We start from the raw sequence: 17,532 nt of genomic DNA, 5'->3' as shown, positions 1-17,532 counted from the left end.
TGTGGGCTTGAGATCAGGAGAAGAATATTCTTCTAAAAAGAGATTACTGAGATTCAAAAATGCAGATTTCTTCCAGAATGTTTCAGTTAAAATAATAAATTATTGCCAGACTTTTTTTTTTTTTTGGGGGGGGGGGGGGTGCTGGGGATTGAACCCAGGGCCTTGTGCTTACAAGGCAAGCACTCTACCGACTGAGCTATCTCCCCAGCCCCTGCCAGACTTTTAAGTTAAGGTAAAAAGTATATTTCAAATCAAAACCTGTCCTTTCACCAATTCTAGATATGCCCTACACTTATTAAAAACAGATTTTCACCCAACTTGCAGATCTCATTACTGGAAAGGGTAACGACTTCCAAGACAGGCTCTGGTTCCACGGGACCTGAGCAGACAGTTCTGTAGGACCTGTCTTGCTGTCTCACCTGCATGATGTCGATGGCCATTGCCTGTGTCTGGACCCCATCCACGTTGTTCATCAGCCAGTGCACCACCTCAGCACTGATAAAGCAGCATGGTGAGAGGCCCTTCTGTTCAGAGAGCAACTGAACTCCTGTCCTGGGTTCCAATGCAGTGAGCATGTGTGTGTGTGCCCAGTGGCAACAAGCAGAAAGAGAAGATGTGAAGTCAGAAAAGCATTTACTATCTGAGTGAGGACTCCCATAAAGCAATTTCTTTATGCAATTCCTAGACCAAGAGAAATCCCCACAAGATAAAAGATGTTGTGGGGAAAAATATAAAGGGAAAGAAGGGAAGTGACATTTAGAGAACACCTTACTTACCAAGCATTACACTGTATTTCACATAACTATTCTATTTAATGCTTCCAACCATGTGCTTAATGACTTTTTAAAACTCTACTTACAAATAAGATAGCACAAGCTCAGAGAGGTCAAGTAACTTGCCCATGGTCTCAAAGCTGTTAAACAGAAGATTCACATATGAATCCACCCAACCACAATGCCTGAGCATTGCCATGGCATAGGCCTTTGGGAACCTCCTGCCCCTGCACCACATATATGATGAGCCACTTACGAGGGGTGCTTCATGGCTTCCAGGATTTCCACCAGGGTGGAAGATGATGTCAAAGAGCTTGCTGCCTGTTGCTGAGAGCTATAATACAGAGCATAACAAAGTAAAAGGGCACACACATGACCAAAAGCACAAATATTAGAAATATGGTCTACCCTTTAAGGTGCTAGAAACTAGGGCAATATTGACAATGAAAGGCATTCACGCTAACTCCAGACAGCAGTATCCTGGGGATATCTCATAGGAGTTTTCCTATTTCCTGACTGTACTCATTAAAAAAATAAATAAAAGGAATTCAAAGTGGACTTATATATTAATAAATATCCTTAATAAATATCTCTCCTTTAAATAATATGTTTCAAGCTCAACCATTTCCTTGGACTGCTCTAATATTGCCCAAAAGGCCTTTCACATGTCACATCATCAAATCTCTTTTTTTTTTTTTTTTTTGTGGTGCTGGGAATTGACCCCAGGGCTTTGTGCTTTGTGAGGCAAGCACTTTACCAACTTTACCATCTCCCCAGCTCTACTTCATCTAATTTTGACCAAAGTGCTGGGCAATTATGGTCAGAGCATGGGGTCAGAATCCTAGTATCATCCCAGCTGCAGGACCTCTGGCTTTTTTTGACTTCAGTTTCCTCATCTGAAAAAGAACAATAATACTATTTCTGTCTTTCAGGGTGGTTGTGAGGCTAATGTATGCATAATATTGAGCATACAACTGATACAGGTGAAGCTCCAATATGGTAAACAATACTAAACAAAATAACAATAATATCAACACTTTGAAACTCAGACTGGTTACAGGAACTGGTGAAAGTCAAAAAACTCAGAAGTCCTAGAGTTTGGATTTGAATCCAGGTCAACCATATCCAAAATCCAGATTCTTTCTATAACCTGCTGCCGGGGCTGGGTTTGTGGTGGTAAAATGCTCACCTAGCACTTTTGAGGCACTGAGTTCGATCCTCAGCACCACACAAAAATAAAGTTATTCTTTAAAAAACAACCCCCAGTTTCTATAACCTGCTGCCCAAGTTCTTCCTCAATAGTATGACAGTCCCTGAAAGCATACTTCATACTCAGCAACTGAACAGCCTTCCATCATACCAAACTGGGTCATGCCTGGGACTTATGTGAAAGCTTATTCAAGCTTCTTAAACCTCTCCTTTTCCTCTGTTTTCTCTGCCTGCCTCTTTGGAAGGTCCAGGTCTCACTGTAGCATTCCAAAATCTCCAGATTAGAAAAAAGTCTTTAAAAAACCTTCAAGAAATTCCTTCTGACCCTGAGTCTCTGCTGAGTCTGAGAGTATGGAAAAGTGGCTATCCTCACTCCAAGAATACCTTCAAAGGCAGAGGACTAAGTCCCCCTAAATGTAGCTCATTTCCATGCAGCAGTACCCATTGCTTGTGAGTTCTTTATCATGAAATGAAATCTGTTGTCTGTAATTTTCAATCATTAGTCCTGATTCTGCCTGCTGTGTCATTTTTGGTCTTCTCACCTTCAACCTAAACATCCCTAATTCCTCTTTTCTTCTAAAAGCAGAAGCAAACCTGCCACTCTACCCTCATACACAATGAAGAAGTAGATGGAGGTATTCCCTATGCACTGGGAAGCCCCTCTAACCTCCTCCATGAACAGAGCCGAAAAGCCAGGCAGGTTTTGCCAAGGATATGGGCCTGGGAGAAGGTAAAGAGTAAAGAAGTCCAGGACTAAACTGATCATTGCCTCTACTGGCCAGAATGAACATGCTGCAAGGATGAGACAGAGGTAAAAACAGAATAGAATTTATGACTAAGGAAACAGTGACTGCTGGCAGAAGCCAGCCAACAAGCACTACAGAGAACCTTCGACTGTTAGACATAGGGGTATAAAACTCAAAGGTGCTTAGATCATTAATCCAAAGACTGCACAGTCAGTACAGTGAGGCAACAAGAACAGACTGGGCAGAATTATTATAAAACATAGCTGGGAAGGAAATAAGAAAGAAATTTCTCAAAAATTGAAAACAGCATTAAAATCCAGGGCACATTACCCCATAAATATGTAAAATTTTCATGAATTGATTAAAATTTTTTTTAAATATTTTAAGCAGGGTACATTGGCACATGCCTGTATTCCCAGCTACTCATGAAGGCTTGAAGCAGGAGGACTGCCAAATGACAACTTAGCAAACCCTGTATCAAAATTTAAAAAATTAAAAGGGTTGGGGATGTAGCTCAGTGGCAGAGTGTTCACCTAGCATGCAGGACGCACAGGGATCAGTTCCTACCATTGCACATAAGCAAACATACAAACGTTTAAGTAAAATAATTCATTTTTTTTAAAAAGCAGAGCTCTTGCTCAAGCAAATAAGATAAAGCTGCTTCTTCTGGATACTCAGGAAAAAGGGGGAAAAAAAAAAAAACAGCCATGTTTGGCCACAATAAGTGACTCACTCATTGTTCATTCATTTTCTTACTGACTACATACTATCTCATGCACAGTATCATGCCACAGGGGCAGTGGTGACCAAGAGATTTGGTCTAGATCCCCCTTCCTCAAACCCTATACTCTTGCACGATATCTGACACATTTCTATGTCTCTGAGGGAACTATCCTGTGAGAAGGAAGAGCACAGATCATTAGCCCCATCATACAGGTGTGAGTAAGCAATGACTCACTCAGTATCTCATATATGATTTATGACAGTCAGAACATGGCCCTGACTGAGTTTGCAGTTCAGCAGTAGAGTGTACATCTACCATGCCCAAGGTGGGTATGATTCCCAGCGCCCCCACTGCAAACACCACCACCAAAAAAAATGAACTTGGCCCAAAGCTCTGGACTCCCAATCTCTGTAGTCCTTGAGGTTAGACTCTCTTCATCCCACCAGAAGCACAAGTTCGGCCATATTGAATCTCACCTGCTGTCACTGGAGTTTGCAGACAGAAAGGCCTGTTCTCCTATGTTCTGAGTGTTCCCAATGGTCTGGCTGTTGCCTCTGTCCACAGATTGACCTGTGCTTACCCCCAAACTGGTGCTATCCAATACCGGAGTGACAGTTTGGTCCAGAGATACCTAAAGAAGATTTAAAACTTAATACTAGAATCCATAAAAAAACAGGGAAACTTAGTAAACAAGCTGTTTGATTAATTCAATAAGTATTTACACACATACATGCACACATACATACAAAAATAAAATCACTAACTACCACCACCACCTATACAATGTTTAAAGCTACTTACATACATGGTTCTTTTTATTCCTCTCATTCTCAATTCCCACTGGGACCTGGTAGAAGAGCTAAAGCAATCTAGAGACTACAGCCAGTGCTATATGTACACTGCCTTCTACCAGGAAATAGGAAGACTCCCACTCTCCAAACCACATGGCAGGCAGAGGTTCACAAGAAATCCCCAGTACCAAAGAAATTACTTCAGCACCCAACTCAGACAATATTTACACTAAAGAAACCCCCCATAGAGACAGTAGAGAAGTCTTCCTTATGAGACTTGGAGGAGGGGAAGAAAAGACATTTAAAGACAAGTGGGTGAACCTCACTATGACTCATCCTTTCTACCCCACTCCTTTCTTGTATCTGTAGCAATACATTCAGCCTTCTGATTGCCCAGGTTCAAACCCGAGAGGCATCTGATAGATCCCTTCTCCAGTTGTGGTCTCCTCTTTATTTACATGAATTTCTGTCATGCTCACCCTCCCTCTGACCAGGGAGATCTGGACCAGTCTCTTAAATGGCTCTGCAATTTCAGTCTCTTCCCTGAAAACTTTAACTGCAAGCCACCTTTCATTTATATCTTCCAAAAGAACAGAACCCACCCCATTATTTTGTTACTCTGAAATCTTGTGTCTCCCTATGAGTTATACCATTGAGAACCAACTCCCAGGACATTGAGGGTTCTGTACATTTGCCTGACCTGTGATCTTGTCATACTACCTGACATTTACATTTCCAACCAAATCAAACCCTGCTTGTATAATCCTGTCTCTGTATTCTGTTACCCCGAGATTCCTCTTCCCACAACCACTGGCTAAAAGCCCATCAGTCTTGAAGGGCTACTTCAAATGCTGCCCCTTTAGTAAAATGTTTCATGATTCATTCCACCCCAGTCCCAAGCACTGCAACTCTATGAATCTCTCCTGATAGCTGCCAGGTTTTGCTTCACAGAGTAACATTATACCTATCTCATGCACAGAGAGGTTCTAGAACGCAGATCTCTGCCCTACTCACCTAGAATCCCTACAACAATCATCAAAGGTTGCATCCCATAGCAAATGTAATAAATAAGCCTTCCAGGGTACTCTGGAAAAGTAGAAGGCTCTTAATTCGTGGTTCTTGGGTACTACTTCCAGAATGCAGTTACATCATCAGTTCTTTTTATTTTTTTATTTTGAGATGGCCTTGCTAAGTTGCTAAGGCCTCCCATTTGTGATTCTCCTGCCTCAGCCTCCCAAGTTACTGGGATTACAAGCGTGCACCACTGTGCCCAGCTGGAGCCTTATATTATCAGATATTTTGTTAGATTATATAAATATTGCTCTTCCTAATACAGGGCTTCTCAATCTCAGCACTACTGTCATTTGGAATCAAATAAGACTCGAGCGGGGGTGCTATCCTATACATTGTAGATGTTGAGCAGCATCCCTGATTCCTACACACTACATGTCAGAAATACTTCATCCATCATCTTCCCAACTCCCAGATGTGACAGAAATATCTCTAGATATTACCAAATGTCCCTGGGGGGTTAACTGTCCCTGGTTCTGAAAGAATCACTATGCTCTCCTATAGCAGATGAATTATTTAAAAGAATACCAAATAAAACACTTAAGTCTTTGGGTACTATAAACACCTAGAGAAGTATCAACCATCATTAGCCCACAACCAGTAAGGCTTAGAAATACACACAATGTCCTAAAATTATATTATAACAAGCTAACTGAGAGAGACTAGAACTAACTCTTATGCACATAAGACTAGCTCATAGGCCCTTCTGGGCTCATAAGCCTTCTGGGTCCCTCAAGATGGGTACTCTCTCTCTCTCTCTCATCTACTGCATCCTGAGAATCACTCTACCAGCCTAAACTGAGGGATACTGCCACAAATTTACATGATTCTTTATTCTGGTAGAGGTGTGATTAAGGAGTTATCCTCTAAATCATAAGTTGGCAAACATTTTCTGTAAAGGATGAGATAGTAAACATACTAGGTTTTATGGACCACCTGGTCTCTGTTACAACTATTCAATTCTGCACAAGCACTAAAGCAGTCATAGACAGTATGTATATGAATGGGCATGGCTCCATTCCAATAAAACTTCATTTATAAAAGCAAGATGGTGGGCCAGATTTCCCTCATAGTTGCCTGATCCCTGTTCTGCATCACACGGTCTGCCTTTCATGAGGCTGCACATTTTGCTCAGATCTTAATAAACATTATACTTCTCCTGAAGAATTGTTTTGCCTTCAAATTCTGACCACTCAGGCACAGTGACACATGCCTATAATCCCAGAGGCTCAGGAGGCTGAGGCAGGAGATTACAATTTCAAAGTCAGCCTCAGCAACTTAAAGTGACCCTGTCTCAAAATTTAAAAAAATGAAATAATGGAGATGTGGCTCAGTGCTTAAGTGTCCCTGGCTTTAATTCCTGATTCCAAAATAAACAAGTTCAGAGCTGAATTTAGCACAAAACTCTATTTACTTTAAAAGGCCTTATACTATGCCCTATCTTATTTTCTGATTTCCTGAATTTTCCCCATCTAGGCACATTTTTATTCTGGAGATTCCATTTAGTTCCCACAATCCACCTGGAGTAAATTTTTGGAATAAGACTAGTGGTAAACAAAAAGAAAAGGCAGGATGCACAGAATGGTAGTTATCATAGGGAGAAACCTGGCAAATAATCAAAAAAGGGAGGTATTAATCTATGATGCACTTCATCTTAACAACCCCACCCAAAATCTTCCTTACAAAAGGTTCCAATTATCATCTGTGGATATTTCCCCCATCTTCTTTAGAGTGAGCTAAATTTAGTGACTTGCCTCCAAAGAGTAGAGCATAAAAGGTGGAAAAAGTAAATTCACAGTGGAGACAGCTGGCAAATACAATATAACCAAGTGATGAAGGCTGTCATCACAGGTATGTACTGCAGGTCTCATGTATCCCCAATATGATGTGATGAGAAGGGCAACTCACCTCTGAGGTACCACTCCACTGTAACCATGAGAAAAACACCAGACAAACCCATATCTGAGGACGTTTTATAGGATACCCTGGCCAGGGCTTATCAAGACTATTAGTCATTAAAAAAAAAAAATGCACACAAAACAAGGAAAGACTGAGAAATGATCACAGTCCAGAGGAGACTGGAGCAACATGACAACTAACATGTACACAAAAGATTTTAAATCTGTATGTCCAAGAAATATCTGAACACTCATGTTCATTGCAACATTATTCACAATGGGGTGCCTGGATTGGATCCTGCCTGGAACAAAAAAAGGATATCAATAGAAAAAAATGGCAAAATCTACACAAAGTCTGGTGTTCAGTCACACACACACACACACACACACACACACACACACACACACACAACCAGCAGCAGTAGCACCAACTGCCAGTCTCTTCTCCACCTCCCAGCATCCTCAAAGCTATGGAAGATGGTAAGGAGAGAGCCCTGACAGGGATGCCTCTGAGATTAGCACCAATCAAACAGGTGCTTTGACAGCCCTTTCACCACCTCTGCCTGTCACATCCCTGCTTTCTCAGGCTGGAGGATAATCAGTCACTAATAAGCAGTCAGATCTGCCTGACCAGTTCCCGACAGTGCCTGGAGGCTGTTGGAGATAGCACTCTGCTCTGTCTTACGTGGAGACAAATGAGCTAAGTGGTGCTTCTTTCTTCCAGCCACCCAGCTTCTTTAGGTTAGACAGAGGTACCATAAAGGGACCCTTGACAGAAACCTATATATCTAACAGTAAGTGGGAGGGACTGGGAATAAACTCCCAGACCCAAACCCTGGGTGTTCTGCAAGGTTTATGACATCAGGAAAGAAAGGAATATGAAAATACTCTCTCTGCCCTCATGAAGCTTCCCATCTGGGGATAGGAAGAGGATGACACACATTAAGTAATATTTGTAAAGGGTTTTTCATTCCTGTATCTCCCATAGTATTTGATAAAGACCTATATTCAGCAGTGCTTGGTATATGTTATCGCAACTAAATTGAACTTTCTCTGCAGGCACTGCCTCCTTCTCCACATATCCATCCTAAACCCTCTTAATGAATAGTTATTTATATTTTATATCTTACCTCACTTCACAAAACATGAGGCTACCATAAATCCATAAACATATAATAAGACAGAATAAATACATGACAAAACCAAATAAAGAGAAAAAGCATGTAGGAAGTGTGAAATTATAGTATAATCAAGTAATTTTTTGATATAACATTTTTAACATCTGGAACTGGACCATGTAATACAGAAGTTACTAGCTAAATGTGGCTCTTTAAATATAAATTAACAAAAATTCAACAGAGAGGCAACATGTATCCCATTTGTTTACAATAAAATAAAAAAAATTCAATTAAACTTTCTGTTCCTGGATCATATTAGCCACACTGCAAGGAGCTCAATAGCTATATATGAGTAGGGGCTATGTTGGACAGCACAAATATACAACATTTCCATCACTGTAGAAATTTGAATTGGACAGCACTAGTCCAAAGCAAAGATTGCAAAGAAAAAAAATGTGTATGGGGCTAGAGGTACTGTTCAGTAGTAGAGCACTTGCCTAGCATGCACAAGGCCCTAGGTTCAATCCCCAGAACCAAAAAAATAATATAACTTACATTGACGCACATCTGGCTGAGTTTTAGAGGTTTGGGGTTGTCGTTTGTTGTTGTTTTTCTTGTTTCTTTCTTTTTGTGATACTGGGGATTGAACCCAAGGCCTCCTGTATGTTAAGGTTTGACCACCGAGTTACATTCCCAGCTCTTCGTTTAATTATATTGTGAGACAGAGTCTCACTAAGCTGGCAGGCTGGCCTTGAATTTGGAATCCTCCTGCCTCTGCCTCTCAAGTAGCAGGCATGCACTACTGTGATTAGGGCTGAGTACTAGTTTTTTAAAAAAGGAAGGGCTGCGGGCTGCTTGGTAGCCATGTGATTTTTGCTAGGTAGGAACCCAGACTTAGTGTCTAGCATATTTACACACAAGACAGAAACTTGGATTTTTGAATGAACTCTCGTGATTTTTAAGTATTTCCAATCAATTCAAATTAAATACATACATACATAAAAACCACAGCAAGGTCAAATACATTTTGGGAACATTTGAACATCCTAATTCTTTGCAGAAGCCTAGCACAGACTCCAAGTAAGAGCCTGGCTAATAGTGGAGGGTTTTAAGTTAGGGCAAAGTTGGTTAGTAGGTCTCAGAGAGCCTCAGGAGGGATTGAGTCCTTGGAGATATGAGCCTTCTATTCACTCATGACTCTGAAGAAAGAACACTGAGCAAAGAACACTTTTGGACACATCACAATCTTAAGACTCTCCAGAAAAGTATCTCCATGATCCCCATGAACACATTAAAAACGGCTACCCTAACAAATGTGGCCCCAAAGTGCACTCTACAGAATCCAGCATCTCTGGGGCCATCACAGGGTGCAACTGTCTGGGGCTATGTGTTATCTCAGATCTCTCCTCCTACATACTTAAACCACAAGGGTTCCGCATTTGACTTGGATTTCAGAGTTTGTTATAAATTTTCAATGGGAAAAATAGGGTGTCCCATTATTTAAATAAAAAGGGCCCCACTGTCTTCTGTGTCTGTCCTCCCCACCCATACCTCAGAGGCAATATTTCCTGAACACCTCCTATGAGACAGGAACTGGATTAGGAGCTGAGGAATCAACAGTGGACAAAACAGACATGATAGCTGCCCCCTTGGAGCTTAGTCTTGTGTGGAAGGTGTTTACAAAATTCCAGTCATACAAATGCAAAGTGGAACTGTGTGAAATGAGATGCTAAAAAAAGAAATATTCGAGTGCCTGATGTGGGATCTGGATCAAGAAAGAATCAACCAGACATAGTCAGGGACAGCACATCGCAGGAAATATGGTGCTTACAGGTCACTGGAGTGTAAGAGTGAGGATGCAAATGAAGCAGAAAATGAGACTGGAAAGTTGAGGCCCCAATTATGCAGGACCTTTCTCATCATAATAAAGATTTCAACCTTTATCCTAAAGAAAAGAAAGGTTTGGAAAGGGTTAGTGAGAGATGATGTAATCAGAATTCATTTCAGAGAGTGACTTGGAAGAAGTGTAGAAAACAGACTGGAGAGGGTCTGGATGGCAGCTGAAGACCACACAGGAGGCTGCTGCAGGGTGCATTGGGAGGAGGGTGTCCATGGAGATGGAAGTAACTGAACAAAGTGATGACTCCAGAAACTTTTACCATGTAAATCCAACCTGTCCATGCTGGGCTGGGCTTCTGAGACCCAAGCCTCCTTATGAGAGAGAGTATCTGCTGGGGATCAAGGAATCAGGGAAGCTAAGATGTCCTAAGGTCTCATGTGGCAGGGGCCTCTCTTGATCACCACATCCCTTTAGGCTCTGAGCTATAGCTCAACTGACTACTATGGAAAAAGTTCCCTGACCAAATTCTTACATTTCATTAAGTTTGTAATGATAAAAATCAATTTATAGAGAACAGGATATAGACAGGAAAACTGTGTATCTCTGTTCTAGTTATCAAACCAAGAGTGACACATTCATCATTGTCAAATGATTAACTGATAGCACAAGCGACCATTTCCCAAGACCGGCACACAACTCTGTTACTTGGAACCGTCTATGTACTACTGTCAGTTTTAATTTCACAGGTAATTATTTTCCCTTAGTAAAGATGGACTGCAGTGACAGCCCCTCCCCACAGCTTAGCAAGCAAGAATTCCTTCTCAGTGAAGAGCTGCTCTGAGGGACAAAAACCATGGCATCACCTCTGCAACCCAGCAAGAACTGGTGGATTTGACATTCCAAGGTCCAGCAGGGTCATCACAGAGCTACAAAGGGTGGAAGAGGTCACCCAGTCAAAGCCCATTTTTACATACACACTCATGAGAAAATTGCTGACTGTTTCAATTAAGCTCATTCACTGATTTGTATTCCTGTGCTCCCTCCCACTCCAGACTCCCTCACCCATATAAAGATACACTATAAAGAATGACTGTGAGCCAGGTCTGAGCTAACCACAGAGATGCTTCATCTCATTTCACTCTCACAGCAACCCTATAAAAAGAGCAAAATTATTAGTCCCATTCTACAGATGAAAAACCCAAGGTTGGGAGAGGTTAGCACAGTTGGCAAAGAGTTCACCACTAGTCCATGGAGTGACAGGCAGCTTGACATCAGAGCCTAAAAACTGATTCTTTTAATATGTAGCTCCTTTCTTTTAAGGGGTTCATTACACACTCCATATTTTCTGGTCCTGGATCAGGGTGGAAAAAGAAGAAGCAGAAAGGAGTAGTCCCTAACAGGCAGAGATGCATTGAATTGACATTATAATCTAGTGACATAGTAACAATCAGCCCTTAGTATCTGCAGGGGACTGGTACCAGGACACCAGGACCCCCAGGATACAAAAAATCCATGGATACTAGGTAAGGTGGCACGTGCCCATAAGGCCAGCTACTCAGGAAGCTAAGATAGGAGGCAAGTTCAAGGGCAGCCTCAATAACTTAGCAAGACCTTCAGAAACTTGACAATACCCTGTTTTGAGACCAAAATAAAAAACAGAAGAACTGAAGATGTAGTTCAGTGTACCCTTGGATTCAATCCCTAATTTAAAAAAAAAAAAAAAAAGCAAAACTCAATGGATATTAAAGTCCTTTATGTAAAAAAAATGGCATACTATTTACATATAACCTGCACACATATATACTTTAAATCATCTCTAGATTATGTATAATGCCTAATACAGTACAAGTGCTGTGCAAATAGTTGTTATACTGTATTGCTTAGGGATTTTGTTTTTGTTTTTGTTTTTTAGCTTTTGTTTTGTTTTGGGTTTTGTTCTTTTTTATAACTGGGGATCAAACCTAAGTCTTCATGCATGCAAGGCAAGTACGTTACAGAATTACATCTCAGTCCTGTACTGCTTAAGGAATAATGATGACAATAAAAAAAAAGTTTGTACGTGTAAAGTATAGATGCATTTTTTCCTGAATATTTTTGATACACAGTTGGTTGAATCTGTAGATTGCAATATAAACATGACTATACTAACCCTAATCATACCTAGTATTAACTGCCTACCCATCACATACCCAGCTCCATGTTAGGTATTTATATCATTCCTGCCACATTAATTAGAAGTGTGGGTCAGGGCTCTGGCTCAGTGGTAGAGCACTTGCCTTCCATGTGTGAGGCACTAGATTTGATCCTCAGCACCACATAAAAATAAATAAAAAATTAAAGATATTGTGCCCATCTACAATTAAAAAAAATTTTTTTTAATTAAAAAAAAAAAGTGTGTTACTTTGCCAAGCATGGTGGCACAGTCCTTAATCCCAGGGGCTCAGGAGGCTGAGGTACAAGGATTCAGAGTTCAAAGCCAGCCTCAGCAATTTAGTAAGGCCCTAAGCAACATAAGGAGACTCTGTCTCAAAAATAAAAAATAAAAAAGAGCTGGGGATGTGGCTTGGTGGTTAAGTGCACCTTGTTTCATCCCTGGTACCAAAAAAAAAAAAAAAAAAGTTTGTTACTTTATTTCCAAATACAAGGGGGTTTTCTAAGTTATCAGTATGTCGTTGTACATGTAACTTAATTGCACTATCATCAGAAATAGGCTCCTTATGATCTCATCCCACTGAAATTTGTTGGAAAGTATATATTATTTCTAACACTCAAAAGGACCCTACAAGAAAATTACTTTTAATTCCTTTCACAAAGGAGGAAACTGGTGTTCAGATGCTTAATCACTGTGCATAAAGCAACTCATTGGTATAGCACTGCAGCCAAGATGTAAAAGCAACCACCTCACTCCACAAGTCCCTCTCTCCAAAGGTATGATACACGTGAGAAAATACAGGAAACAAATTCCATATTATGTATATTTTACCACAATAAATAATAAATAAATAGCCACTTGTCATGGGGCAGGCCTGTAATCCCAGCAATTTAGGAGGGTAAGGATCACAAGTTCAAGGCCAGTTGGCAACTTAGTGAGATCCTGTCTCAAAATAAAAAGTGAAAGGGGCCAGGGATATAGCTCTGTTATAGAGTGCCCCTGGGTCCAATTCCAATACCAAAAATAGACGAAGTGAACATAAAAAAGAAAAAAAAGTACAGTTTAATTTTGTATATATGTAGGGAGCTCCCTTACTACCTGTAATGTGAGTTAACTTTGTTAACAATGTACACATTCTTTTTTAACAACACACCTAGTGGACAATATAAACTTTATGTGTTTCTTCCAAAATCTATATCTTTATGTGCTATTCTCAATTGTGGAAAATCATCCACTTTTGTCCTACAGGTGAATTCCACCAGATGAAGCATGTGGATTATTATATTGTAGGATTTATTAAATGACTCTCTTGCAGCCCTGTTGGTTTTTATTATGTTAAATTCTAATCTAAGTCCAAAATTGTTCACAAGGGAGTGTCTTGATTATAAGCTATATGGATTGATCTAAGACTGTTTTAAACCAAAAATATAGGGTGCCTCCCACACTCAGACATGAGAGATGTTTAGATTAGGACATGGCGGTCCTGAGATAATTCGTTCAGGGTCATAAAGCTCATGGGAACAGGTGGATGCAGACATCTGAAGACCTGTACAAACAGGCATGGCAATACCCGATCTCCTAAGAAAGGGGAAACTCCAATGTTTACCAAATCCCTACCCTCCCAGCACAGTGAAGAGGCTCCAGTCACTCACTAAGTGAGTGCTATATGACCAGCTAACTTCTTTAAGTCTTGGTGTTTGCATCTGGAAGACAGGGTGATAATACCTGCACCTTACAGGTTGTTTTTGAAGATTATGTTTGCAAAGCACCAACGGAGTGGGTACATAATAAATGCTGGTTTTGATTTCTACTAAATAAGGAATACAAACCTCCCAAGTTCCATCCTCTTTACCCTGCCTCATTCAGCATGAACCCTGTTTATTCTCAGATTTTCTATAACTAAGTCAATTTCCTATACTACTTAGAGGCCTTAATAAAGGAATGAACACTATTTCTCCTCATCAAGGACCTATTAAAATAGTAATTCATATTGCTAATTATAGAGCAGGTCTGGAGTAAGGCTATGGGTCCTGTATTTAAATCTCAGCTCTACCATATGCTGTATAAAGCAACTTTTTTATCTCATAATTTCTCCATTTCCAAAATTCAGATAAAACTTTTTCTTAACTTTTAGGTTATGTTTTGAGATGAAATAATACTTATAGCAAGTGAAGAATTTTAAGGTCTTGAAGGCCTTCAAGATCTGGTTCAAAACCTTTAATTGACAAATGAGTTTAGTGAAGCTCAGAGGGTGGGCAAGCTACCCAGGATCACACACCATTAGCCTATAACACAGTACATATTTGTAAATGTTGGCTTTGTTTATTCACTACCGCCTGCCACACAGTATAAATCCATCTGGTACCAGGAGAAAAATAATAAATGTTCAGTTCTTAAGTATGCAAATTTCTTTCTTTTTCTTCTTTTTAATGGGTATTGAATCCATTACCACTGACTGTAGGTAAGAGGTCCTTAGCTCTCTAACTTTTTATTTTGAGACAGGGTCATTGCTAAGTTACCCAGGCTGGCCTCGAATTTGGGAAATTCCTGCCTCAACCTCCCCAGTAGCTGGGATTACAGGCAGGACCACCACACCCAGCTAAGTGTACATATTTAATGTTGCTTATAAAAGTTAAAAGGGAAGATAATGCAATGTGATGACAATTCATAACACTCATGTGATGTCAGGCAGCAATGAGAAAAAGTTGACTCAACACCAATGGGATCACTTGTCCTCTCACATGAATCTCTTCCATTCCCCTGCAACACTGCAAACACCACAGAAGGGATGATATCTCAGAGATCAAATTCAATTTTGACTGACACTCAAACTCAGATTCAGCCAATTTTCATCTGCTCAGAGCTAAACAGAAAGCTAGCTTGTGGCTTCTTCTGATGGGCTGGCATGCGAGGGCTGCAGAACCCTGGAGCTTAACTAACCTGAGGGTAGAAGGCAGACGATGCTGTGCGTGGGCTGCGGACAAACTCCATAAAGAAGGCCCCGTCCTGAAGTCAGAGGAGGAGGAAGCAGCAGCAACAGCAGCAGCAGCAGGCGCAAGAGAGTGAAGAAATGGAGTGTGTACCAGTGGTTAACCATCGAGGGAGGAAGAGGGAGATGAAACACAAAAAATAAAAATAAAAACAAGAAGGAAAGGAGAGAAACAAGGACCCATGAAAGAAATGGGGGGGCAATAAAAAATTTTTAAAAAAGGAGAGAGAGAGAAGGAGAGAGAGCCACCCAGAAAGATAATATCCACATGCAAAGTATGAGCAGGAACCCACACCTTCCTGGGCAGAATATCCCATCTGTGTGGGAGAAAGCACCTGGGTTAGAAGGTGTGTCCAAGCTCCCTCAGGTCTGCCAAGAGTGTGGCTTGGATGCTTTTGCCCTCCCACATAGCTCTGAAATTCCTTCAGACCTATGGCAAGGAAGAGGGAAAGGCCACAGCTTTGGGGAATTGGCAGGGCAAAGGCTACAGTGGCAACATCCTGGCCTCCCGCCTGGCTGGGTGACAAGAAACTGAGACATGAGGTTTCTTCTGCCTGTTATTGAACATGGCAGCCAGAAGGGAGAAGAGGATTCAATGCAGGAAGAAGTCTCTATTAATCTTCTGGGCACATAGCAGTACAGAAGCAGCCATACCTTCTCCTCCACTGGTTGTGTAATCATCAAGAAGCTGAGATACACAGAAGGTCAGATACACAAGCACTCACTTGAGGGGTTTTCTGAAGCTCTCTACCCCAAGTCCAATCATATGGGGTGAAAATGGTCATGTATTTAAAACAAAAATGACACAGGAGATTTTCTAAATAACCTCTGTCCCTTCAAAATCTTTATACTTTTTATGTCAATTACAACTGAAATTCAGAAGTGGTACCTGATCAATGTCTCTGCTTTCCTACAACTTTTCTTCAGCATAAAATGTAGAATAACTGAAATTTCTGAATGTTCTTTTTATCAACATTGTTGCTACTTCCAATTAGCCACTGGAAACTCAAGTAACAAACCTTGGAAAGTTGAAGCTGTGAAAAGTACAGGCAGGCCCTGCCCATGAAGCCAACACAAGGTGCTACCTGGAGACATGGTTGAGAATTTCTGAGTATATCAGCAGGACATTTCACAGTTTTCCTTCCCCTTCTCTAAACTTGGGAGGAACTATTCAACTGGAAGTGTTCAACTGGAAGATCAGGAAAGCGTTCTAAATAGCAACTTGGTCGTTTGGTGTTTGATGCATTTTAATCTTAATGTTTGTGATCCTATAATTTCTCTATCTTATCCTTGGAACTGTTTAAAATCCTCAAAGATGGCAATAAACAAATATTAAAAGAATTTTTAAAAAAGCTGGTGGGCAGCACACAGGGGACTTCTGTACTTCATTATTCCATTCCTAACCCCTCTGCCAGAACATATATCAGTGGAGGTGCTAATGATGCTAAGATTTATGTACCCATGATAAAGAACAGGTGAAAAAACTTTTTCTTGGCCAATAAAACTTTCTTTGCACACCATTCTCCTTGGAACCTAAAGTTACTCACTAGAGCAGGGGTCAGCAAACTATAGCTTACAGTCCAAATCTGGCCAATCACTGTCTTCATACGGTCTGAGATAAGCAGATAAGCAGATAAACTGCTTTTACAATATTAAATTGTTATATAAGTGCTTATACAATAGCCTTTTGTTTTGTTTCTTGGCCCCCAAAGCCTAAAGTATATATTTATGTTTGCTGGCCACTGGTCTATACAGACTAAAACTTACCTATACCTCAGAGAGCATTTTTGTCTCATATTTTAATCACTTCATCTGAGTAATTTAGGTAGTGTAATTCTAATTTTAATTCTAGTAACTTATGCTAAGGAAATAACCAGAGATATAGTCAAATAATTATTGTAAGGAACTTCACTGTAACATTATTTATAATTGTGATGCACCACAGATTATAATTTACAGAATAATTACAAAATTTATCTTAAAATTAGAAATCATCTATAATTTTACTTTAAAAAGTCTAAATGAAGTTCTATTCCTATGATTAAATATTATATGGCTTTTTTCTTTTTTCATACCAGGTTAAGTACCAGGGCCACTCAACCACTGAGCCACAGCCCTCTTTACTTTTTATTTTGAGATAGGGTATCACTAAGTTGCTGAGGCTGGCCTCGAACTTGCAATCCTCCTGCCTCAGTCTTCCAAGCTGCTGGGATTACAGGCA

The 17,532-nt window shown here is 40.4% G+C and overlaps 1 protein-coding gene across 8 annotated transcripts in view; it reads right to left on the bottom strand.

Moving 5' to 3' along the window:
* The window catches only part of DEPDC5 (DEP domain containing 5, GATOR1 subcomplex subunit), a 138,474-nt gene that overhangs the window by 29,352 nt on the left and 91,590 nt on the right, over window positions 1-17,532 (bottom strand). For 6 of the 8 annotated variants that reach the window (XM_079149689.1, XM_079149691.1, XM_079149693.1 and 3 more), the window contains 4 exons: window positions 15,263-15,328; window positions 3,929-4,083; window positions 1,030-1,107; window positions 420-552 (listed from right to left, as the gene is read on the bottom strand). In XM_079149689.1, the coding sequence (XP_079005815.1) occupies window positions 420-552; window positions 1,030-1,107; window positions 3,929-4,083; window positions 15,263-15,328 (432 nt within the window). The remainder of the gene's footprint in view (window positions 1-419; window positions 553-1,029; window positions 1,108-3,928; window positions 4,084-15,262; window positions 15,329-17,532) is intronic. The other 2 variants (XM_079149692.1, XM_079149694.1) reach the window with 1 other exon arrangement.

Source organism: Sciurus vulgaris (assembly GCF_902686455.1).
Source record: "Sciurus vulgaris genome assembly, chromosome: 8".
In the NCBI taxonomy this organism is placed as follows: domain Eukaryota; kingdom Metazoa; phylum Chordata; class Mammalia; order Rodentia; family Sciuridae; genus Sciurus; species Sciurus vulgaris.
Note: the sequence above shows the minus strand (reverse complement) of the source record. Positions and strands in the feature narration are given on the sequence as shown.